We start from the raw sequence: 25,021 nt of genomic DNA on the forward strand, positions 1-25,021 counted from the left end.
AGAGAGAGAGAGAGAGAGAGAGAGAGAGAGAGAGAGAGAGTAATTATTTAACCCCCTTCATATGGGGCGTCTTCTCCTTTTTATTTCTCATCACCGATAATTAAAAAGTCCGCGTTAATGCGGTTTACATTTTACATTAGTCCCTTAATCCAATATGAATTCGCACACAATACTAGGAGGTGTCCTAGTATTTTATCTCGCACGTAAAGTCCTATTTCTGCTCGTCTCTCGACTCACACGACACTTTTACGAAATGTTTCTTGCGCTCTCGAAAAAAAAAGAGTCAAGAATGACTAGGAAATATCTATAATGATACATGCTCAGAGGCGTGAAGCCTGCGTGTCATGTTCTAGTCTCATCGGTCAACGTCATGTCGCACCTCATCGGTCCTGGATTTCGTTAATCCTTTCAGAGAGCCGGTATCCGTTATGCAAAATGGCCTTTTTTCCCGTAGCTTTTCTTTTTGGCGTGAACGCACAAACTCATCGGATCTGTCCGGAAATGTTTATCCGAAAATGTTCAAGGTGGGGCGACAAGCTGCAACGAATCCCCGAATTTTTTCTTGCTCGCGAGTAGAGCGAGTCCGAGAGGATCAAAAATGAAAGAGCTCTCGTGAATTGCTCGCGCGTATTCCGCGCGATTTTTATGTCGGCCAACATCCGCACATCCGCCTTCCGTGTGCGTACGTGCGTTACCGCGAATAATACGGAATGTTTTTTTTTCCCCCGATAGAGGCTAACAATCGCACGGCTGCGCACGGTGCGTGTCAGACAGATGTATTGTCGTGGTAGTGGGCGTATCCGCGTGCTTCTGGATGTACACCGACACGGCCGTCAGGAAACGAGGAAGCGCTGCGCCGCGCCGCGCCGTGATGTGTTCTCGAACGTGGACGTGACGGAGAAGAGTAGGAAACGGGAGATGTGTTAAGCCGGCGCGCTGATATAAGACAAGAGGCACGGGTTTGCGAGCACGAGGCGCGGAGGCAGTCGACCGAATGTGGCAGAAACACCGGAGCGAGTATACAGGGTGTACGAGGAACAGGGTGTGCGGGAAAAATGACGGGGAATGTTTATCGCTTCCGCGATGAGAGATCGGCATCTCTTCATCCAGAACGACACAATTTCGTATCTTCAGCGGAGTCCTCTTACTCTTCTTCCAAGAGGAAAATATTCTAAGCGCAACATGTCGTGCGACTTGACGTCGGGATTAAAGAAGATTTCGACCAACTGCGCGCCGGAAATGTGCACGGGCCGGACAATCTTATCTTTCTCGTTAGTTTCGCAGGGCGTTGACTCAACAAGTTCCTACTTTGAGGCTCCATCGCCGAGACGCTTAACACAGGGAACTGTGGTCGCAACAAGTAACCAGAGCACGAATATTCGCGAGATCGAGCTCGAATGGTATCCCCGTTGTTTGTCTTGTCGCACTTTTCTCCGGGCACCCTGTAGACGCGTGCCGGTGCGCTTCTCGCGTGCGAGAACGCGATAGGCACGCGGCAGAGATCGAGCGACCCGGGAGAGCAGATCGGCCGTCGACGTATAAATTAGGCGCGATCACTTAAATCGTCTCGCGCACACACTTTCCTCCCATGACGCGCGTTAAATTGTTTCTCGTCCCAACCTGTTGAATTCCAATCGCCGGCGGATCAGACACGTAGGACACGTAGGGAAAAAGTGAGACGTATGCTGCAAAATTCCTTTTTGCGCGGTAACGCGCGACTAACGAGTCGTCCCTACGATCGTTATTACATCCGCGGCCCGGATTTCGTCGGGATATCTCTCGAAAATGGATTCTTTTAGCGGACTCGCCAGGCGCGAGAATGTATTCTGTCACACACGAAGCTCACACGGATCGTATTATCTGGGATTCGGCAAAACCGGGATTAAATAATGTCAATCAATTTCGCGCGCGCGCGCGCGCGAGTCAGGGTATCGCGCGGGATACACGCGATCGAAAAAATGCATATTCGAAGGAAAGTTGGCCGTACACGAGTTGACATCAGCGATTTCTTTTTTCTTTTTATTGTGTCGCGGAAACATACTTTACGTGCATCGCGAGCGGGTCTTACGTAGGCATTCCACAGGCCTCGCGAAACATCGCGCGATGATGTAACGCGTTAAATAAGTGTCATGTAATCGTTCGTGGATTTTTATTCTTCGTCGTGTCTGAAGTAACCATCGATGATTTGTGAGCGCGTACTCTGTGAAAATTAATTGGATTCTCTCTGCGAGTAATAGTGACAATTCCTGGAAAAGAGAGCGTTACTTTTTACGCGCGCGAATTACTCTGAGATTGATTTGACATAAAAAATTCATCGTTCCATGTGCCAACGGATATTTAGACGTATCGCTTCGTATTGATGTAATTATATCGCATATTCGACGTATTGGACCAGGAATACAATGCCAAATAGTGCGCATAGTTTCCCTGGAGAATTTGGCTGACAGTCACACGCCAAGATCGCTATCTCGAATTCAATGTAGTTACATCTCGGGAAACAGTTATCGCGCTCGTAAAAGTTAGCGAACCGTTAGCGATTGTGTTGTTTCTCTCTCTCTCTCTCTCTCTCTCTTTTTCTCTATTACCTCCAATAATTTTGACCGATGCCTTTCGTTCCGACAATTTGCCAGCCGTTTCACGTTATTCGCGGAGACGCTAAATAAATGCTATTTCACACTCGGTTGTTTCATATTTAAATTTGAACGCGCTCTGAAGCAAAGAGTGGAAGAGTTAATGCGGCAAAAATACACGAGAAACGCGACAGAAATGATTCACCTACAAAAATATAATCTCATTCCTAATGAAATATTCAAGGTGTTTCCAAAGAACGTTAATATTTATTCGAAAAGTTTGCTTAAAAAAAATGTTAATACTTATACGAAGTAGAAGTTTATATAAGTTTATGTTAGTGTTAACATTTTTTTTTAAGCACCCTGTATATGACCTCAAGAGGATTCTCCGAAAGTAAAATATTCTGAGCGCAATATTCTTAAAATTAGAGGAATTTCGTCTTTTGTCTACAAGCCTTGTGCTCTTAATAGAAATTTCTTAGAGAAGCTTATAAGCTTATAAGAGAGCATTCTGTTTCACGTAAGCATATTCCTCTTGATGCAAAAGGAAAAGAGTCGGAATAATATCCAGCAGATTAATGGTTCACTTTATTAGAAGAGGAATACTCTTTCGGTAAAAGTTTTTGCTTAAAATATGGGATTATAAGAAATAGCACCTTGCTAGTGGAGTTATTTTTTTTAGGTGAATTATTAATGAAGAAAGAGGACAATGAAAAAATAAGCGATTGACTAATTCTTTCTTCGAACGATGCAAATTACAATGTATACAATTTTCCTGTTTCTAGAGATGACTAACAGTGAAGATTCATCGTGTTATTTACGTCTCTTAATTATCAAAATTGACTTTGGCCGTTGGAATCGACGCGTATTAACTTCATCTTTCGTAGTTTTAATCGTGACTATCAAATATTATCTTCCATTTAAAACTTATCAATAAAACACATAGGTTCGAGCGTGTCGCGGCATAGAGTCAAAATAGTCAAACCCATACATTAAATGTCCGAACATCGCCAGGCGTCTTGTTTCTTGTTTACTCGGCTACGTTGTGCGTGTAATCAGGGTTTGATTAATTTTATCAATCGATGAAATTATTTATGATTTTATATATATATATATATATATATATATATATATATATATATAGAGAAAAAGAAATAGTAAATATTTACTCGGCAGGAGATATAACATATTTACTTAAATCTAAATTCTTTCACTCGGATAGAATAAATAATTGCATTTGTGAAAAACTAAGATTTTTTTAAGGTACCAAGGAAATGAACATCTTGTTTGAAAAATATTTTATATTAGTACAAGTGAATATGTTGTTAGTGTACCAGTTAGTGTGCCAAATAAATATTTGCTCTATTTTAAATATATTCTTTTTCTCTCAGTATATGACGATTGATTAATTTTGACGATGACTTGCCGATTTCTTTAGGAAAGCGACATTTTAATCTTCAGTGTCTCTAACACTGCTCCTCGCTTTCAAACGATAACTTCCGTTAGCGTATCTCTAGTTTTTTGTTTCTCTTCACTTTCTCCGCTCCCGCATGGCGTTAATCATTTGCAAGTTAGCTGTTGTTCGGCCATCGAACAGCTCGGGTTATCTTTCGAAAAGCGTTTCAGCTTACGCACTTGTGTGGAGCGTACTTGACGTAACGCGGTGTGGATTGATGCCGCGCTTGTACTCACGTGCGCGTACGGCGTGTGCATCTAGTTACCGTTCCAACGAAGTAGACACCTCCGGATCATTAAGGGGACTCCAAACCCCGACGTTGATATCAAGGCAGAACTGAATTTGCTTGATTTGAATTTATCGCGTCGCCGAATTTGCGAACAAGTAGCGTGCGCCCCTCCGTCCGTTCTACCTTTGCAGATTCTCTTCGGCTCGCATTCGCCACGCCTTCATTGTGCGCCGTATTTAACGCCAAATGCGATTTGACTCTGCATTCTGTTCGCCGTGTACGGATGTCGCATTCATCGCAAACACGCTACGAAAATGAGACTGCTCTCGCGCCCGCCGCCTCAAATGAGAATCGTGGCCGCCGACGAGGAATTTGCACATTAATTACGTACATATTAATTGCGTTGTTAATTTGCACATAATTAATTTGCACGTTGATAAAGTGATAGTAATGCCGCGGCCGCACCGTAATTATGCAGTAATACAATATCGGGGCGCGCTGGTAATACCTATGGGGATATTCGCATTTTATTTATTCCTGCGTCTGTGCGCGAATGTTGCGAGTTCTCTTCCTCCTGTCGCGGTTTCGCGATTTCAACGTGCGCAACGAGTCGTTCCCTCCGAGCGATATTCCGCGGTCCGCCGGGTCCCTCGACTTTGCACGGCAAAATCTCGCGGAGTTTCGCTCGTCCAAAGGCAAATTCGGCAAAGCCCCGGCATCGCGCACACGGCATTCATAGGACAGCTCGTGGCTGTCAAGATCGTTTCACGACGCGACTGAAACGCCGAGGAATACGAAATGGGTGTTTTCGTGATGAAAACACACTTTCGCCGAATTACCGAGCCATGTTTCAATACCTTCTGGAGTCGCGCCAGAACATTTTGAAAAGGAACGGAGGAGTGGCCTGAATTTTCTGCGATATGCACACACATACACACTCCATGCATGTCTCTGCCTGTCGTTCGGCGGCGCACAAAAGGCTTTAAGGCAATGATTGTAGCAGGTAGTGACGTGGAGTGTTTCACGGAGACTTGGCCTAGAGCGTTTCAGCTGATATGCAATCGCGGCGCACGCTCACGTACGTTTGAGAAACAACAAAGTGCGAAGTACATACACGCGCCACGTGCGCTTCAATTTTATATTGAAAATTACGGACCTGCCGAGCTGCATTTCTCACCAGCAGAGCGAGGGACCAGCAGCTCTTGAAAATGTACGCTCAAAATTTTCTTTTGCCCTAACAATGAATAAACCGCAAAATTAACGTGACGCGCAATCTTCTTCTTTAACATGCGTTTCCTCATTATCTTGTCACGTTAATTCCTTTGTCCAGAACTGGCAACAGCCGCCGTGCGAGAATCCGTTTTTGATCTCGAAAATGCTCCTCGCGAACCGCTGAACTGCGAACGCGTGAGGAATAAAAGGAGTTCGTTGGAATTAATTAGCCGTAGTTATGCAAGAGTTATCCACAACCCATGTGAAGTACGTTTCGAGAAAAATGAAGATGAAATGTCAATATATGACTAAAAAAGTACAGAGTAACACTGACGAGTTTCTTCAAAGAAATCATTCAAGAAGTCAAGCACGATCGATTTTCTTCTCTTTTAAGATATTCATTGAGAAGTTTAACCCTTAAAAAAGTAAGTAAAAATAGAACGCAAAAAGCAAAAAATGGCTAATAGAAAATAAAAACTTTCTTAATTAACTTCTTAACTTCAGGCGTTCATAAAACTCGGGTCTTTTTTGTTTTATATAGAAAAACGTATGAACTACCTATTGATAACAAAAACTCAGAAGTCATAATTTTGTAGGTTGGATCATTCTTGCATAATTTGCTCGAAGTCTAATTTGATTCAATGAATCGCGCATTGTGCATTAATTGCTCTTCACATCGCGGAGACGCCAAATCCGTCTCGCCCAAGGAGATTGGAGAGAAAGAGAGAGAGAGAGAGAAAGAGATTTACGTTTGATTAATAATTATTCTCATCGTCGTTATACAGGGTGTCCCAGACTCTCTTCCGCAATTTTAAATAAGAACATAGAACAGATTGAGATAAATATAAAAGCTATGAAAGAAAATTTTAACATGATTGCGCGATAATGCACAAATCTTCCTTACTTAATGTCTAAAAATCTATGTGGTCATTTGTAAAATGGTAGAGAATATTTTTATTCAGTTTAATCTAATATATAAGTATATACAACGGCAGACAGCGCCACTACAGATCATCTACCATATCGCGCGTGATTATTCACCAATCTTCTTTAATTAATATCTCGACTATTGTTGCGAATATCACAGAACGGACTTTTGTCATGCATCGTTCAATCCGTTCTATGTTCCCACAAAAATTACGGAGGAGAAACTAGGTCTCTCCTGTATATTTTGAAACAAACCGAAAGTAAACGCGGAATTAAATCGGAACTCTCTTGTTCGCGAATTCTCGTCAGCCGTAAAAAATGCTCGTCAGCCGTAAAAACCTGTCGCAGACGTACATTTAATCAGCTTCTCCACTCGCACCAAAAGCGGATTGCGAAGAAACCAGGTCGGGGTTCGCGTCAGCTCGCGGCGAAAAGAATGAAACGATTTGCGAGGAGACGGTCCAGCAGCATTTCAGGAATCTGAGGACGCTCCGACACATCGATCGCGCTGGCGTTTATTTCACCGGCCTTTGTGAAAATTGTCGAGACTTTGGCGGCGAATACCTTCGCGAGATATTCCGTCTTTGTTCGTGCCCTGCGTTAAGTGCGTTGAACTGGCGGGCGCTTTCTCTCTCTCACTCCCTCTGTCAATTTTTATCGTCTGTGCCAGCGAGTAGTTCCAAATATAAACTCCTTCGTGAATGCGTCTGTGCTATCCATTCTCAGTCGTCGGCCGCGGGCGGAGAGTTTATTTTCTAGTTTCGTGACACGTGCACGCGAATACCGACGTCTTTCGGAAAAGTTTTCTCATAGAGCGCCTCTCATTCGGTGCTCGGATGTACGGTACTCGAGATCAACTAGCGGCTATCATTAACGGCTCCGTCGGTCACAACCAATTCGACGAATTTGCGCGGATTGCACGACGACTGTTAGTCGTCTGAGCGTCGCCGTGTAACGGAAAGAATCCTTGTGTGGTAGTGCGCGAAAGAAAGATTCACATTCGGCCAATTAGCGGAGAAACATTTCGCCGTGGACACGGACGGCGGGCAAACCGCGATTTCTCGGCCGTAGAGTCTCTCGCGCGCGAAATCAAATTCGCATAAAAAAAGTAGATATTTCTAGTCGCATTATTACAGCGTGTGTCGTTATTAATAGCGCGCGGTTAAGAATAAGTCTAAATCAATGCGGTTCAATGCCGATTAAATAAAGCGCCGCGTGGCTCGACGCGCGGAGTGACCGACGGTTCAGCTGGTGAATTCAAATCAGTTGGCTAAATTGCCGCCTCTCCCTCGTGGGGACATGTCGAAATTCTTCCGCAAGTTGATCTTCTGTGGCTGCACGTCGCGCACCTCGGGCCCCGATGGCCGGTCGATCGTGGCGGACGAGTCGACCGTGGACGACCCGCCGAAATTCACGGAGCTGTTGAATTACGAGGCGCGGCCCGACGACGTGGGGAAGCATTTTGATCTGTCGACTATAAAATTCATCGACGACGAGGAAGCCGAGGAAGACGCGTCCCGCACTAAGAACGGTAGCCGACGATCGATCAGTTTATTCTTTTTTTATAGAAAAGTGGGTTGATACGCGGTAGGTTCGCGTTATTCCCCGCTAAGGGACGATATAAATAACCGGCGGGCAAAAAATTACGAGGACAATACGGGTGTATTGTATATGCGCGCGCGCGCGCAAAGTTTTCGCAGTATGCACGGGCTAGGTATTGCTTGCTGCTGCTCATGCTGCTGTTGTTGCACGGGGTTGAACTCGCGCGGAAACGTGTCTCGCCGTGCCCTTTGAGGGGCATGACCGTTAAATTGCGGGGAAACCGTCGCGAAATAATAAAAATGCTCGCGCGCGCACCAAGTCGCCTCCTGCGCGAGAAGAAAAAGGGAAACTCCGGGGACGAGAGGGGATATTAAATTAATGGAAACACGCGGCTGAGCGAATGAGAAAGAGAGAGAGAGAGAGAGAGAGAGAGAGAGAGAGAGAGAGAGGCAGGGAATTTGTCAGGCTCACGAGAGACGCGCTTCATTTACTTCTGCTCTCCTCTCCGTTACGGCCGCCACTGCCGCCGCCGCCGCCGCCGCCGCCGCCATTAGCTATAACCACGGCCTGTTAATGGGTCCTTTGACGCACACTAAATATGCGATAAATTTGCCTAATTAATTCTTCGTAAATTCTCGACAGAAAAGCTGGACGGGCCAAGCGTTGGGCGGATACGAGACGCCTGGGTTATCGCCGTCGAAAGGTGAGATAATGAGCGTACCCGGCTAAGGTGGAAACATCCTGAGAATGTGTTGTAGCGTGTGCAATTTGCGCGATACAACGAGGCCGGGTACAAGGCGAGAGAAAGAAGGGAGAGTGGGGAAGGGAGAGAAAAAGAGAGAGAAAAGCGTTTATTTGGCAAGCCCTTTGAGAACAGTGCAATAGTTTATGAAAAGATACAATAATGTACGAAATTTTTTTTATATATACAGAATAGCGATAACTAGATTCAGAAAATGAAGGAAAAAAATGAAAATTTTTTCATGACGATTATTTCGTGTATATATTAGAGGGAGAGAAGTCTAATGCTCTGCTTTCAGTAAATACATTCCTGTCGCGGGGCGGAATCGTATATATCGATTAAACGTCATATAAAAGGCGGTAATGTCCAGCGGGCGAATGTGTTTTTGATGGAAAACGGGAGAATGCGTCATCTAAATGTCACGTGGATCGCTCGAAAGCACGCGTCCCAACCGAGCCGATAACGACAGTCCGTGATGAGATATCGCGAAATCAGGAAGTTCATTTTCTTTTTTCCTTCATCGTATTAGTCCTCGCCGCCGTTCGAAATATTGATCTGGACGAGCGTTATCTTCCGTAGGGCGGCGTCGAACGTTGTTGGGGTGCTCGCAGCTGATATCAGCAATACAATACGACTCGTTGAGAGACGCACAAAGCGTGTCGTAAATATATCGCGCGCGCGCGCGCGCGCGCTTGTTTCTCACGCGCTATAACATTCTCGTTTTTGCATTGTGATCTCTTTTCTCCTCACGGACTCGCGGGACTCATTCGCTTCGATCGTTACAATGTGTGATCTGTCACGGCCGCGGTAAGATTGCATCGCTCGATCGTGTTTCTTTTTTCAACTAAGAAAATTGTTGAAAACTTTACCGACAGTATACTGACATTTTTCTGCAAAGTTTACGTCGTATTAATTACACAGAATTATAAATGCTTTTACGCAATACGTGCAAAGTAAATAGGAGTATTGCATAATATGTGATGGAAACGAAGAACAAATTTTTTATGTAAAATCTCAAGCTATCAGTTAGCGTAATATTTGCCTGATCCAAAAGTTCCGCAGCTATTACACAAGTGTGGATGCTCCAAACAGTAAAATTTTGACGAATATTGCTGTACCCTTGCATCTGAATTCAAAAGGTTAAGAATATCGAAAGATGAATATTCTCTCGGTAATAGTTTTCGCTTAGAACACGAAATTACTAAAAATAACATCTTGCTACAGTTACAGAGTACAACTAGAGTTATTTTTTCAGATGTACCTTTTAATAGGAACGGATGATCGCTTGTCACGAATTAGATCTCGCAAAAGATTTTCAACGGAATAGCATCGCGTTTCCGAGAGAGGCTGAAGCGGCGAATAGTAACATTAGATTCACGGATGCGATGAGAATGACTGTCGGGACTCGCTTTAGTGTCTCGTTCGTCTTCCCGGAGGATAAACGCGACAGCTTTTCAAACCGACATTTTCTCTGTTCGCAGTAGGGCGAGAGAGAGACTGCAGAAACTGACGACTCTGAAGAAGATCCAGCCGCGCGACATCGAGGCCATTTTGCACCAGCAGGTACGTGAGTAATCGAGACGCAATTAATGAAATCGTCCGTTCATAACGCGATTCCAAAGATTCGACCGACGAGACGCAATCTCGCAATACCTCACCGCGTCGAAACGAACGAAAGACCTTTTGCACTTTTCAAAGCTGGATCGAGATTCACCGTTGCTCTGCGCGATGACAATGTGTTCCTTTTCCGGTTGAACATTTTCATCAATATAGTATCCGAACATTCGTCATAAATTCAACCGAGACCTTGGAGCAGCCTCAATTCTGTCGCCAGAGCGACGGAAATTACAATCTATAAACTCGATCGCGCATAAATAAAAGCCGATGGAGCTCGTCTAAGGACATCGCGCGTTCTTCGCGCTTGTCCTCCAACAAGATTTTTATTCCTCTCGCGACCGCGGGATTCCGTCAGAATTGCTGAGCGCGACGATGCGCGGCGTGCAAATGAATCGATCGGCCGCGAGCGAGATCGCTACGGAGGCTGCTTATGAAATGTGGTATGCAAAAGCAAACTGGCGGAGTGAGAGGTGAGCTCGCGACGATTATACGCAGCCTTGCGTACGTACGAGAGCGCGCTGCGTGTCTTGGCGATCGTTGCTGCAGTCGCTCGCGCTTCTCCGAAAGCCCGACATCTCTCGATTACGCAATAACGAGTTACAGCGGGTCGCCGATGACGCCCCCGCGCTCTCAGACGGCCTGGCAGAGGCGTCGTGTCATCATCGCCGGGAGGAAATCGCCACGGAAAGAGGAACGGCATTGCGCGAACGCGACATTCGCGGTGTAAGGTTGCTCGAAAGGTATCGATACCCGATATCTGCCTCGAGTATTGGTGTTATCCGACACGTTGTCCGAAAGCACTGGCACTTTGGCGAAGGCCCGGTTAACTTTGATCAACTTTGGCGGGATTGGCATGAGCATAGATCGTTTTCCGCAATCCGAAAGGAGATTTCGTCTGACGTTGGGATCATTAATATTAAACAAGGCTTTACAAGTAGTTAATTAAAACGCAAAGGGATCAATAAGACTCTATTCACAGATATTTCAGTGCAATACACCGAGAGAATTTTACAGTAAAAACTAGCTTAAGCTCCGCCCGGGTTAAATGTATGAAGTGGTATCAAAAGTATCAGGAAGTATCAAGGGGTTGAAATCAGGGAGCGGGATGTGTCGTTTACGTAGCCTATATTTCTCGCAGGGTCCTAGAGAGTCCTTATCGATATAACGCCGCTCTAATAATTTCCATCTCATCTATTGATTCTTAAAGAGACACTGCGCGATTGTTTAAGTTGCTCCATATACATTTGAGCTATTGCATATCTTAAACTGATGATGAATTTACATCGGAATATACGTTGTAGTCGCGTTATAGTATAGTTAAAAATTTTAAAAATTTAAAAATAAGATTGATGTTAAAATGAGATTGTATGACGTTGTACAAAGATTAATTAGTCTCCAATCAAGACGAATATAGTCGAATTAACACAATCATTTTCTCATATATAAGCAAAAATATCAATATTGTTGGTTATATGTGAGAAAATGATTGTGTTAATTCGACTGTATTTATCTTGATTGAATTTATCTTTATTCAACATCATATAATCTCATCTTAACATTAATCTTATTTTTAAAATGTCAACAATAAAAATATTCTCCAAATAAAAATATTTTTCTTTCTGTATAGAAACCCAACGTTTCACGACACATTAGGATATTGTGGAATTTTCATTTCCATTGCACTGGACAGAATGTCCGGGGAGCAGGGCTCTTGTCGGTCCTCACATAGAGGAAAGTAGCCAAAAGCGACATACCTCTATATCTCATATATTAAATGTTGTATTTTATCCAAACTAATCCGATAAACGTAATCCGTTCTATCAGTTAAGTCATAAAAAATGCATACTTGATATATTTCTTGTTCCTTTATATGCTAAATTAGCAAATATCGAATTTTAAAAATTCGCAAGTTTTACTTGTATGATTTTTATTGTCGAATTACGTAGACTAAATAGCGATAATTATCATTTTGTTCAATATTAAGTTCTACATGCATTTGGTTTTTGTAAAAATATTTTTTAAATATTTTTTAAATATTTTTACTTTCATCACTTTTTTACTGTATAACTTGAAAATTTTTATGAGAATGTGTCTTAAAGTGACGTACCTACAGTATGCGATACTCTGTGACTAACATAACTTGATTAATAACCTCCCATTGTGACGTGACATTTGTTTATTGTAAAGTTAAATTTTATTTAGTTTAAAAATATAACATGTAAAATATGTGAGAAAATGCAAAAAATGGAAAAAGATATGTATTTATTTAATTATATTTCCCCATATGGTACATAGCACTATTAGTCCTGTGCTTGAACTCGAATTGCCCCTTTTTCTTATTTTTTGAATTATATTTCCCTTTTATAACATTATATTTTGAATAAATAAATATTATTCAACGCATTAATGAGTTATTTATTATCAAATATTATCATATATGCGACATGTTATATAAATTCTAATAGGTATGTCGCTTTTGGCACCTATTTTCTTTGAACTCCATTTTCGTGCGTTTTACGAAAACATTTTTTGTTTTAAATCTAGAAACAATTTCAGTAAAAATGTGATATATTATCTGATAGAAGGTACTTCCAACTACATGTATATATATTTACATTTATATTTTGAGCTTTATATTAAGACATAACATCCAAAAATAAAGTCGCTATGTCGCTTTTGGTGCCTTCACTCTACTAAAATAATTTTTCAGTATGGCGCATTAACAAATTATGCCGTACGTAGACGCGCTCGCTCATTTGGCGACCGGCTCGCCAGGATAGAAGCTCCGCACATCGTTCGTTATTTACCGTGTTTTCAGTAAAAATGTGATATTATCTGATAGAAGGTACTTCCAACTACATGTATATATATTTACATTTATATTTTGAGCTTTATATTAAGACATAACATCCAAAAATAAAGTCGCTATGTCGCTTTTGGTGCCTTCACTCTACTAAAATAATTTTTCAGTATGGCGCATTAACAAATTATGCCGTAGACGTGCTCGCTCGTTTGGCGACCGGCTCGCCAGGATAGAAGCTCCGCACATCGTTCGTTATTTACCGCGTTCCGGCTGGAATATTTTAGAGCAGTATGCGGGACCGTTTCGCGTGATTGCGATATGGCATGCGGGTTTAAAATCTTGCACGGGCACGCTCGCTCGCTCGTTCGCTCGTTCACTCGCATACCACGAGGAACGCATCGCGAACGGAAACCGCTAGGAGATGTCGTAACGCTAATCGACGGCTGTTAACGAACGAGTCTCCTCGATATCGCAAGTTGTATCAATACCGCGGCGCGCCGCTTGTTGTCGTCGAGCAAGGGCGTGCCGTTGCCTTTATTTAATATTAATATATGAGTCATTTGAATAGAAAGGACGGAGATAACGGACCTCGGATTAACTCGCCGGGAAATTGTCCGGCCATTTCGTCGATTTTTTCGCAGCATCGCGCATCGAGTGCAAGACGCTCAGGACGTTCAGGTTGACGAGCCCTCGTCTAGGAACGAGTGTCGTGCATAATCTACACGTAATCTAGGCTTACACATTCGACGGCGCTGTCGTACACTTCAGTCGTCTTCGTAAATTGTGTGTACTTAACATTTTAATTTCTCGAAGAGAAAGAGAATAGAAAGCCAACGATTCTTTTTTGTAATATTTCCACAATTTATCGTCTTCTTGTTTCCCGTTAAAACCGTCAAAGTAATTCGGCTGCTAGAATTGAATATCCGACATCGGAAATCGTTCTCGATACGTGTGAATAGTGCCAACTTCGACTTCAATTATCTCACCTTCGGCATAGTCAATCTTCTTCTGATTGCACACACGTATCGATCGCGTCTCGATGAATACACTGTCAAGCAAATTTGAAAGGATCCCTAAAAAAAAAATTGATCCGTGAAGCTGCTAGGAAAGTCTTGATGCGCGAAGGTAATTAGAGTGCCAGCGTCGTTGTGTGTGTCTGAGGAAAGTTAATTGCAAGAAGAGTCGTTAGTATTCTTGTCTCGTGAGACGGTACCATTGTGACATTGTCCCGCATTCACTAGTCGCGTGTTCATCGCTGAGCATGGTCGACCGGTTTCGCGTTGCTTCACTTACGCAACGTAACGTGTAATGCTGGCGATTAATTTTTTATTGTGTTATCGTGACAAATCCGTGACAAATCAGTGCGCTCAGTTGGAAAGGATCCGATATCTTGAAGAATTAGCATAAAGCGACATGGCCAAAACGCGTCGCCGCGCGATACGTGGGATTTGCGTCACGCGTCGAAGGTGAAAATAAATGCGCGCGATCGCGTCTTTTCTTTTTTTCCTTTTTTTTTTCTACATTGCGCAGAAATGCGGCAGCACGTGCGAACGTGCTTTCGCACGTTATTCATAAAACTGAATTGAATACGCCGTACTACCGTCACGTGATCGCGCGGTGTAGCTCTCCATTCGATTAAATTCTTAATCAGCGTGACCAAATAAAAGTATAATTTACCGCGCGCTCGGGGGTGTAGCTCCTCTCTTCGCGAAATTTGTTTATCGAACGTGACAACGTGCGCATCGCCGCATGTAAATACGCCATCGCGATATTAGCCTGCGCTAATTTGTGAATTGACGCCGTTCAAGGATGAAATTCAGATAAAGATCACGTGCTATTCAACGCCGTTTCTGGTGTATGTTTCAGATAAACGACGCAGTGGCGTCCACGAGCGAACAGTCGGCTCCGAAAGACGTGACGAATGACCAAATTACATTTACTTTGGCGGACAAGTAAGTTGTATTGTTTTTATGTGCTCATTATTGCAATCTTTAACAGGACAAACCGGTTATGCCTTTCGGCACAATGTGAAGCGCGCCGAAAAAAAGGACATTATTCTTGTTTGAAAAATATCTTTATCGTTGACACGTTAATTTTCAAACGAAATTACATAGCATTAAACAAAAATAAGTTACTTGCAAGAGTACATTTTATGTGATTTTTTTCAATGAAGAGAAACTCGTGTTCTTATTCAATCAAAAACAATTTTTATTTGATGGAAGGCATAAAATATTGAATTGAGAATATATTTTTAAAACTGTCGGAAAAAAAATATATATATATATATATAATTATTATCAAAATAATCGTATTTTTTCTGAGACCGTTGCAATATTCAAATAAAATTATAACATTGTTGAAATTCAAGATCTCAAAATTCTAACAAAAGTATGTATCGTCGCTTGTACATGAAACAATGATTGTTAATTTGAGCATATTGGTTGTAAGCGGATAGAAGAACCTATAACACATATTTAGAAGCATCGTATTGTCAATGCAATGCATTTTGTGCTTTTCATTAATGAAAATTATTTTTGAATAATAAGAAAACAGGTTTATCTTCGTTGAATCATGTAGAATGCATTCTCGCCTAAAAGTAACTTGTCGTCATTTAACGCTACGTAATCTCAATGAAGATCAACATGTCGAAAATAAAGATATTTTCCATGGAAACATATTCTTGTTTCCTGTGTATACAGGCAGAAATTATTATTATTATTATTATTATTATTATTATCACATCAGCAGTAATGTAATCGCTTGTGACTCGGCATGGAATTTCCTCGTTTTTAAACTCCCACTTAAACGACATCATTATTTTGTTACGGTCCGCGTGCTTCAATTCAAGATTAAGGATAATTTGCGTTGAGGATATGGTAGGGCAATGTTGCTTCACAGGCGTAATGCTCGTAATTAATTTCCGAAGACTTAATATCTCCCGGGGATGCTCCTGTCAAAGCGTAATAAACCTCCAGTGGCTGTTGTAATCGGGAAAACGCACGCAATGCCTATAAGAGGCGTCGAGCCGGATGTGACAAATTGCGATTGTCGCGATTGATATCCTTTCACAATGTAGGCGCGTTTGCGCGGCCCATTTTTAGTTCTCGAGACCTGAGCGGCAATAGGCGCGAGTCCTGAGGAGCAGACCGTCTTATAATTATCACTTATTCGCGGCGGCTTCGTTAATTCGCCCTGGCCTTGATTGTTTCAGGGAATTGGGGACGAATGCTTTCTCCACGAAACTTAGCAACGGTACGATCCCCAAAGGACTAGGAAAAGAGGCGGACATCCGAGTGGAAAACACCTCGCAGGAGCGGAAGGACACTTTGGAAAAACACAGCCACCCTGCTGAAGAGCCGAACCTCTTGGTTAGTGGCGCAAATCTCTCGTATTATTTCTCTTCGAATATTGCGCGGAGAAAAAAGTTTGGTCGTGTTAACACAAAGTTTGTTTGTGACGAACGAACCAGTGAGTTTTGGCTAAAGGAAACGGAACTTCTGCTTTTTAGAGCTAAACTCGAGTTACAAGAGCCACACAAATTCTGCGTCTTTTGAGCAATACGCGTTGGTTCGTTTAAAACCGAGTTGAAAAAGTATCAATATAATTTTTCTCAGTAATTGACTTGAGCAAATATGTCTCAATCTAATTCATTGTGACGATTAATACGAGCAAAATCAGTCGAAGAATAATTTAATCGACGATTAATTTTAACGAATTCAATTAACTTTTTGCAGCATAGTGACATACTTTTTTACGATTTTTACATATTTTTCAACAAGCCAAAATGATTTTAATGATTGTTATATGTATAGTAATTGATGGACTAGGATGTGTACTTAGATGAAACTTAGATGTGTAAACTTAGATGTGTGATTAAAGTCTTTTTAACTTATTGAAAAGTCGTAAAAAGTTATATAAAGAAATATTGAACTTGGCAGATTCAATCCAAGACCGTTTAATTGAATTTGCTAAGTTCAATTATTAATTGAATGATTTTTAATTCTCTTCACTCATATTAATTGAGCGGTCTTTAATTGAATTCGTTGAAAGGAATAGTTAATCGAACGGTTTCCCATTGAATTTGTTCAAGTCAATTGTCAATTAAGCAGTCTGCAGTTGAATTGGCTCATATTAATCGTCGATTAAACACGATAATGAAGAATTAATTATTGGCAAGCCTGGTTAAAACCAAACTTCACGTTAGCATGACCAAGTTTTTCTTTCCCCCAGGCAATTGTCCGCGTGCTTGATCGTTCATGTACCGGTTACATTCCTTCCGACAATACATCGGTGTGTGTGTCGGTACTGATAGCGCGTCGCTTACATAAGCAACATCCGTTGGATTTCTTAAGCAATTATTAAACAGTTTCCCGGAATAGTAAATCGGCATCGGTAGTTTATCATGTTTAATTGCCAACGTTGAACACGTTAATAGGCGCTTTCAGGTTGTTATTCACGTTCTACAGAATTTGTTTCTCCGAATTAACGGTGAAATAATATCTTCTCTTGTGATTATTTCCTCGTATGTTGATCGTCAAATGAGGGATGAAATCGGCGTAAAGTGTCAGCATATGGGTGTCATATCTCGTGCGCGCTCTGGCTTGAGCCTCAGAAGGAATGCGACGAAAAATTTATCGCTCGTCCAATTTAAATTCGACTCAGCCGGGCAGAATTTTAATTCGTGACCCGGTTACAGTTAGCAAAGGCATCCGAAGCGAAACGTTACAAAGTCGCGAGCGAGGCGATGTCTAATTAAATTTTCGTTAAGGAGAAATTCGCGTTGCAAATTGATCAAAGGGTGCGACACACACAAACGGGAGTAAGTGTGTCGCCCTCTGTCGGACACCTTGTAAATTACCGTCACTAAAAACGCAAAACTGCGCTGATTTGCCCCTGCAGCAACCGGTGCAGAGCGGCAGAATCGGCGAACGTCGCGCGAGCAGCCCTTTCCAAAATGGTCGGACGGAAGTGCTGATCGGCGAGCCGGAGGGCGGCCCGAGGTCGCCGCGGGGATCGACATCTTCGGCGGTGAACGACGGCAATTTCCTGAATCCACCGGACGAGCGAGACTATCCTGAACCAATTTGCAGGCAAGTACATCGAACTGTAACTGTAAGCGAAGGAGCTCTTTACGCTCCGTGTCCCTTAAATCTCTGGATCGGCTTGATCGCCCTTTGCACGTTCTATCGCTCGCCTTCGTGTTAGTGTGACGCTTATATTTGACATTTCGACGTTTCCGCGCTCAACGACGGATACCCGGCATCATATCTCTAAAGGCCGGTATAAAAGTTTTTATTGGTCCTCAGGAGCGCTCATTAATTACCGTCGTTCACTTATTCGGGCGCGTAATTAATGACCGATATCGCGCCAAGAGCGTGTAACAGGATGATTGAGAGTGGGTCTTGGCGGGAGCACGTGGTATTATAGGTTGGCGAGATATAGTTTCGCAACTAATTGCCGCGCGCACTTTAACGGCTACTTTAGCTATCTGAATTTTAATTCGTGACTTTGATGCTGCTCGCTGCGGAGTGTGCCTCTACGAGAGAAAGAAGGAGGGGGAGGGAGAGAGAAAATTATTCACAACGAGAAGACGATATTATTCGAGTTATCCGAGTTTTAAAGTCTGCGCTCTGCTTTACCACGACGGGATAAATTCGGCCGACGTCCGTTGGATGTCGCCATCAACGTACTTAGCGCGATCTTTTAAAATCAGCTGGAACTCTCAGTTACCGGGAGATATGGAGGCTGCGCTACGACGTGGCGTTCCACTTTTCAGGCTTTTATATTTCCCGAGTTTCACAACTGTGCCACCGTGTCCGTTAGTGCATCCCACGTCAGTCAGCATTAACGTAAGAATTTAATCTGAGTTTATATATATATATATATATATATATATATATATAAAACCTTTTGAATTATATATATAGAGGACTTCGTCGTTGTTATTTAATCAGTTGCAAGCAACTGCGCGCTATTCTCGAATCGCGGCGATTCAATTCGAGCGAATTTGTAGAAGCAGGCGTCTAGTCTAGCGCTGAAACACAAGCGATTATACGATTTCGGTTTCTCGATCGCACCAAGTATGAACGAGTGGGCTGATCTGAAATGCAACGTGGGAGAGCGCGACCAAGTCCGCCCGCGCAATCAGAGTGGAATCGATCAGCAGAAAAGCGCGTCTCTAGTCGATAGATCAAATACGCTTTCTCTCTTCCTTTCTCCCCATCTATCTATCTATCTATCTCTTTCAAACAGTAGTCCGCTGAAATCCCCAGCGCGACTCGAGCACCAAGTGAGGAGTGCAGGCCGACTCACTCTCGACGGAGTCACTTCGCCGGTATTTCACGCTCGTGACACACCCACCTGAGCTGGTGTACGTGTATGTGTGTGTGAGTGCAGCCTAAACAATGCGTTTTCCAGTCCTCGGTATGCAGCGTCCCGACAGAGCTACCTCCTCCTGATCCCTCCTTTTCTCTCTTCTTTTCTTCTCTCGCTGGATTTCACGACCTCGCTTCTCCATTCCTCACGTCTCTTTCTCTCTCCGAGCCTCTCTCAGCGCTTGCTCTCTTCTTTCTTCCTCTCTGTTCTCTCCCTTGCACATGCTGTGATGCCACGAGAGGGATGCGCGCAAAAGGACTTGCGGCGAAGAAGAGAGAGAGGGAGAGACCTGAAGTGCGACGGCTCAGCACGAGTAGTTGGTACTTGGTACCTCTAGCTTCTTTAATTTCTCCCCGAGCGAGGGAATTTTTCTTATCGCGTCGCGTGAGATTTTCTTTCGCGTTCTTTTTCGTATCTTGCTGGTGTATCTACCAAGAGAGCATGTCGCTTTCGCGCTCGATGTTTTAGGAGCCAACCACGACAAGAGTTCGTCTTCGTGTTCCTCCTCCTCCTCCTCCTCCTCTTCCTTCTCCTCCTCCCCTCCCCCTCCTCCTCCTCCTCCTGCTCTTTTGCCTTTTCTGCCTGGCATCTATCTCGCGAGCTCTCAAGATGCAATCCTTGGTAAATTCTGCCGGTCTCCCATTGTTTCGTGTTTTTGCGCAAGGCCGCCTGTTGTTCCCCCCGTTTACTAATTCCCTAATTTAATAAACAGAGAAACGCAACGACTGTCTCGTCGCTCATCCCTCCCCCTCTCCCAGCGAGCCTGTTAAAACTTGGCGATAGTTCCTCGTCTGCGTACGACGACGCGCGTTACGGATGAAAAATAAACAATAATTAACGCACGAATTATTAACGGTTTAAGGAAAGTTTAATGGTGTCATAGTGAGATGCGTCGGCGATCGAGCGGCCCGGCGAGGAAATCACTGACAACTTATTCATGAGCTCGCCGAGCAGCGGACCGTTTCAGGTGCGAATGAATGCACGCTATTGACACGGGGCACTTTTAACGAGAGCCGGTCGTGAATGGTCCGAAAATGAATGCCTTTCGCCGACGATAGCCACTCGCGAAACATCCAACAACGTGTGGTACATGCAAGTTCATCCGGCCGCGATCTTTGAGAAAAGTTGGTATCGCCCTTCTGTGGACTTTCCTTCGGGATCGTGATCAGGGCACCCGGGGTGCTCCAGTTTCCTCTCGCTTCAAAGCCGAGAGGTGCATTTCATGCGCGACGCGTATTCTGAAAGCTCGTAGTTACTACGGCTAACGCATTTTTTGGCACGCATACAGAATTCTATTTCGGGCAACGTTGCTTTTTCATTAGCGTACACCGCTGCATGCCAAGGCTATAGCATCTCTTTGCTCAATTATTTCTGTCACCGTCTATCTGAACGCTTTTCTCCGGGAGTAGACGCGGTCCTGTTATTTTGCCGCGTTTGTTCGTCTTTCAATTGTATCTGCCAATTTAACTTCGTATTAATAATTTCGTATTTCATGTCTCATACAAATTTTTCTCTTTATTTTTCTTTGCATACCATGATAAAGTAGAACGTGTTTATTTTTGTACAAACATGTGGAACAATATAAACATGTGTATTTTTATATGAACACATGGCATATGTCGCAATTTTTATTTTATAAATTTTGCTTGTTTATATAAATCTTTACGCGCGTATAGTTTTGGTTATTACGTTACTAATGTATTTTTTAAAAAAATTTATATAGTGAAAAAGTACAAAGCGAAAAAAATAAATATTGTTAATCAAATATATAATTATTAAAATTCTTTTTACTAATTATTATGACACTCTAAGACATTAGAACATTTTTTTATCACTTTTATCAATTTTTAATCAATTACTCATTATTCTGACAGAGAAAATATCTAAAAATTGATAAATAATTATTCGGTACTGTATAACAGAATATTTATTTATAATAATAAAATATGCTTCAAATAAGAAAGTATAGATTTTCTTAAAACTTTAAGGATACATTAATTTCTCATGAAAAAAACAATGTTCTCACTCTTACCATCAACAAGTGAAACAAAAATGCATAAGAAATAAAATTGAATATAGTTAAATAATTTTAACAAAATCGGTATAGCTGAGACACGAACCATTCTAAATTTCTTTAGCCGAGATTTCAGCCGAAATATTTCAAATCTGTGTTAAATTAGTCAAACATGGTTGGAATCTCCACCAAACCGAGAAATTATTTGTATAAATAATTTTTTCAACTTTTTATGTTTTGTTTAAACATTTTATTCTTTATACAAATAATTTTACACATTTGACTTCATATTCATTATCAGCAAACCAATAACTCTATCTTATATTCAATTTTATTTCTTATATATTTTTGTTTCACTTGTTGATGATAGGAATGAAAATATTAAAAAACTATAAATTGCCTGTGAAACTCAAAGTAGATCAAAATAAAAAATATAACCTAAACATTTTTTGTACTTCTACATTTGTGCTAAATTAGAAAGAAATTGGAGTGTAACTTTTGGGTAGGTTTACTTGTAAGTTCTAGTGAAATACAAACGTTTCAAAAATTCCAGTCAGAGTTCCCAGGTAGGATTTTATCGGGGCATACCAAGTCTGTAAAGGGCCTAAATAGCCCTAAAATAGTAGAATTTCCTAAATAGACGCTGTTGGGGATATCCTTAATAAATTCTGCTATCGTTAGGCCTACATATGGCCAAGCAAAAGAATTTCTAAAGGAAAATTCGTAAATAGGCCCAAAATAGGCACAGATGTGGATGTCCGTAGACATCAACACAACAAGACATATATTTATATAATTCAGTCAGGGTCTCGTTTATTCAATTCTTGAAATAGTTTAAAGTCTTACAGAATTTTAGCTTACAGTCTTAGACTGAAGTAAAATTCACATAAGTTTGAAGTAAAACCAAAATACCTGATTTTGGTTCTCAAAAATACAGTCTTCCAAATAAGGCGGGTCCACATAGGGTTCCACAGCAAGCTTTCCAAAAGATAACTTGGAAATTATATTGAAATATAACATTGAAATAATTTAGAAATATTCGTGAAACATTTTATCAAAATCTTTTCACTAAAATATTTCAGAAATCGTTTATAATAAGCGTTGATTTATATATTTATATATAAATTTAATTAATTTAACAAAATCTTATATGATAAGGTGAATTCCTCTTTCTTTTAATTGTATTCCTTTATAATTACTCAAAGTTTATAGTCTTTCATGTCTTTATTTATTTATTTAATAACAATTAACAATAAAAAAATTTTACTATAAAAATTTAAAAATAACGAAATGGAAGTGCGGGATTTTGTAGATCTCATCTCATTAGCCAAGGGTTAAATTAACAATAAAAGTACGAAAAATATAATTTTTATTAAAATTATATCATTTTATTAAGTTATATTATCAAAAAATTATTTTATTGTGTTAATCACAACACATATGGACAAAATATAAGACGCTTATATCGATTGAAAAAGTGTCTAAGGCAAAAGATTCATAATCCAGAGATGCCTCAGGCAGGGTCCAGTCGAGTCCCACCAGTGTCAGTGAAAAATTTTAAATGTGATGTAGCATTGGAATCAAATAATTTAAACTTTTCAAATAAAATCAGCGAGCGTTGTAACCTTTACGAATAGTTTCTATTAGAAAAAAATAGTACGTATTCATACATAAAAGAATATTTTTTTCTACTTAGGCACGTCCAGATAGAGTCTATATAGGCGTGCCTATATAGAACAGACCTTGTCAGATTTACAAATCAGACCCTGACTTACAAAAGCGTTACATCTCTGTACAGGGCCTATTCTGGCTTGCCTGAATGGCGCCTAGACAGAAATGGGGAAAAACTATCTAGAACCTTTACAAGCCCTCTTTTAAATTCCTACCCGGGTTACCGGAATTCTATCTAAATTATGAAGATGTCTGTTCGTTTTAGCTGAACTATCTAGAATTGGTGCAATAAGTTAGAGTAAAACAAAATATATTTATTTCACTCATTGCACCAGTCCAAATAGTTCAACTAAAAAGAGCCTGTTACTTCTAGTTAAGTGGAACAGAATGCTGGTAATTTCAATTGAAATTTCTAAATCGTTTATATTTCACCAGAAATTGTTTCATTCGACTAAATTCTTTTTCCGTGCGGGATATTAATCGTTATCTAATAGTGCAAATGAAAAAACCGGCGAGAAACGATAGCGCGGCCCGCGGGTAAATTTTCATCACCGAAGTACCGCATGTTCAATCTCGCGCATCTCGTAATCTCGTGTCCGTTATCCGAGTCACCGATATCGATTCGCTCGTGCGTAATCGATATCGTCCGTATTACAGCGACCGTATTTATGTCTATGCGCATCCGGCCGGAACGGTAACATTTTTTCACGTCGCGACGGCATTTGCATTGGACAACTCAAGCGATGACATGTTTGCCTTAACAGAACGACTGTATCACGATCCAGTATGGAGTAACCTTCGCGGACATGTTGCGCGCGTCGCATCGAGTTAATCCTGCCCTCTAAATCGTTCGGAGTGAAATTTCATTTGAAAAATGGAGTGATCACCGAGTGGTTAAAGAGTGAATTTGATACAATCAATTATCAGAGGAGTATGTTTATCGATTGAAATATTCATTTATATAGTCAGAGTCTACTCTGAGTGAAACATTCGTTCTTGCAATTTCGAGTGATAATATTTGCACTCTTGTTTCCAATGAAAATACCGTTACTTTATACTCATTTTGAGGGAGATTCGCTCCAAAACATTTAGAGAGAAGAAACATTGAGAAGAAATATTTATTTTTTAATAACGTAAGAACGTGACATACCACAGCCGAGCGCAAAATGTTACTAAATAGTTACTAAATTTTTTGAGTGTCCGGCAGGGGATGTAAATTCACGTGCCAAGGTTTGCATACATTATTATACATTTTTCCCACGAAGCTCAATTCATCTGACAATTTTGACTCACTCACCATTCTAAATGGAAGTAATCAATTTTTCGAAATTTATTTGCATACTTTGGAAATATTATCGGAAAAATTTGGTAAAAATTGAATTTCAAACAATTACTGAGGGAATATTTGAAATGGAATATCTGTCGCGCGCGCGAAAATCCCCGCGAATGAGGCGTCCGTTTTTCCGGGCCGCGAAAAAGCGGATAACAATTTGTGCGGGAACGTGCTAGGCTCGCGGTCAATTTGCACGATGGCAACCAGGTCCGAGAGGAGAGAGGGGTACGCGATTTCAAGCGCATTCCCATGATTGAACGTTCCTCCTCGGTGCAACTATAGCCGCGGCTATAGTTCCTCTCGTTATAGCGCGCACTCTCTGCGGTGGCATCGGCTCCGCTGTGTGTGACACAGCCACGGAATACCGATTGCTCACTCTCCCATGGCGTTTCCTGTTCCGACCACGTATCCCGCTTTCAAAACGAAAAAAAAACACGCAGAAGGAGGAAGAGAATAGCGATGCGTGGACGGGCAGAGAGAGAGAGAGAGAGAGAGAGAGAGAGAGAGAGAGAGAGAGAGAGAGAGAGAGA

The 25,021-nt window shown here is 41.6% G+C and overlaps 1 protein-coding gene across 8 annotated transcripts in view; it reads left to right on the forward strand.

Annotated features, from left to right (window-relative positions):
• LOC116847740 (serine-rich adhesin for platelets-like) overlaps positions 1-25,021 on the forward strand; it is a 74,971-nt gene that overhangs the window by 11,814 nt on the left and 38,136 nt on the right. For 3 of the 8 annotated variants that reach the window (XM_032823059.1, XM_032823056.1, XM_032823057.1), the window contains exons 4-8: positions 8,584-8,639; positions 10,160-10,241; positions 14,965-15,050; positions 16,310-16,466; positions 17,998-18,188. In XM_032823059.1, coding sequence (XP_032678950.1) covers positions 8,584-8,639; positions 10,160-10,241; positions 14,965-15,050; positions 16,310-16,466; positions 17,998-18,188 — 572 coding nt within the window. Of the gene's footprint in view, positions 1-6,459; positions 7,926-8,578; positions 8,640-10,159; positions 10,242-14,964; positions 15,051-16,309; positions 16,467-17,997; positions 18,189-25,021 lie in introns of those variants that run through there. The other 5 variants (XM_032823052.1, XM_032823055.1, XM_032823053.1 and 2 more) reach the window with 4 other exon arrangements.

The sequence above is a fragment of the Odontomachus brunneus genome, unplaced genomic scaffold, assembly GCF_010583005.1.
Source record: "Odontomachus brunneus isolate Ranch 3 - 2012 unplaced genomic scaffold, Obru_v1 Obru_scaffold_082, whole genome shotgun sequence".
NCBI lineage: Eukaryota > Metazoa > Arthropoda > Insecta > Hymenoptera > Formicidae > Odontomachus > Odontomachus brunneus.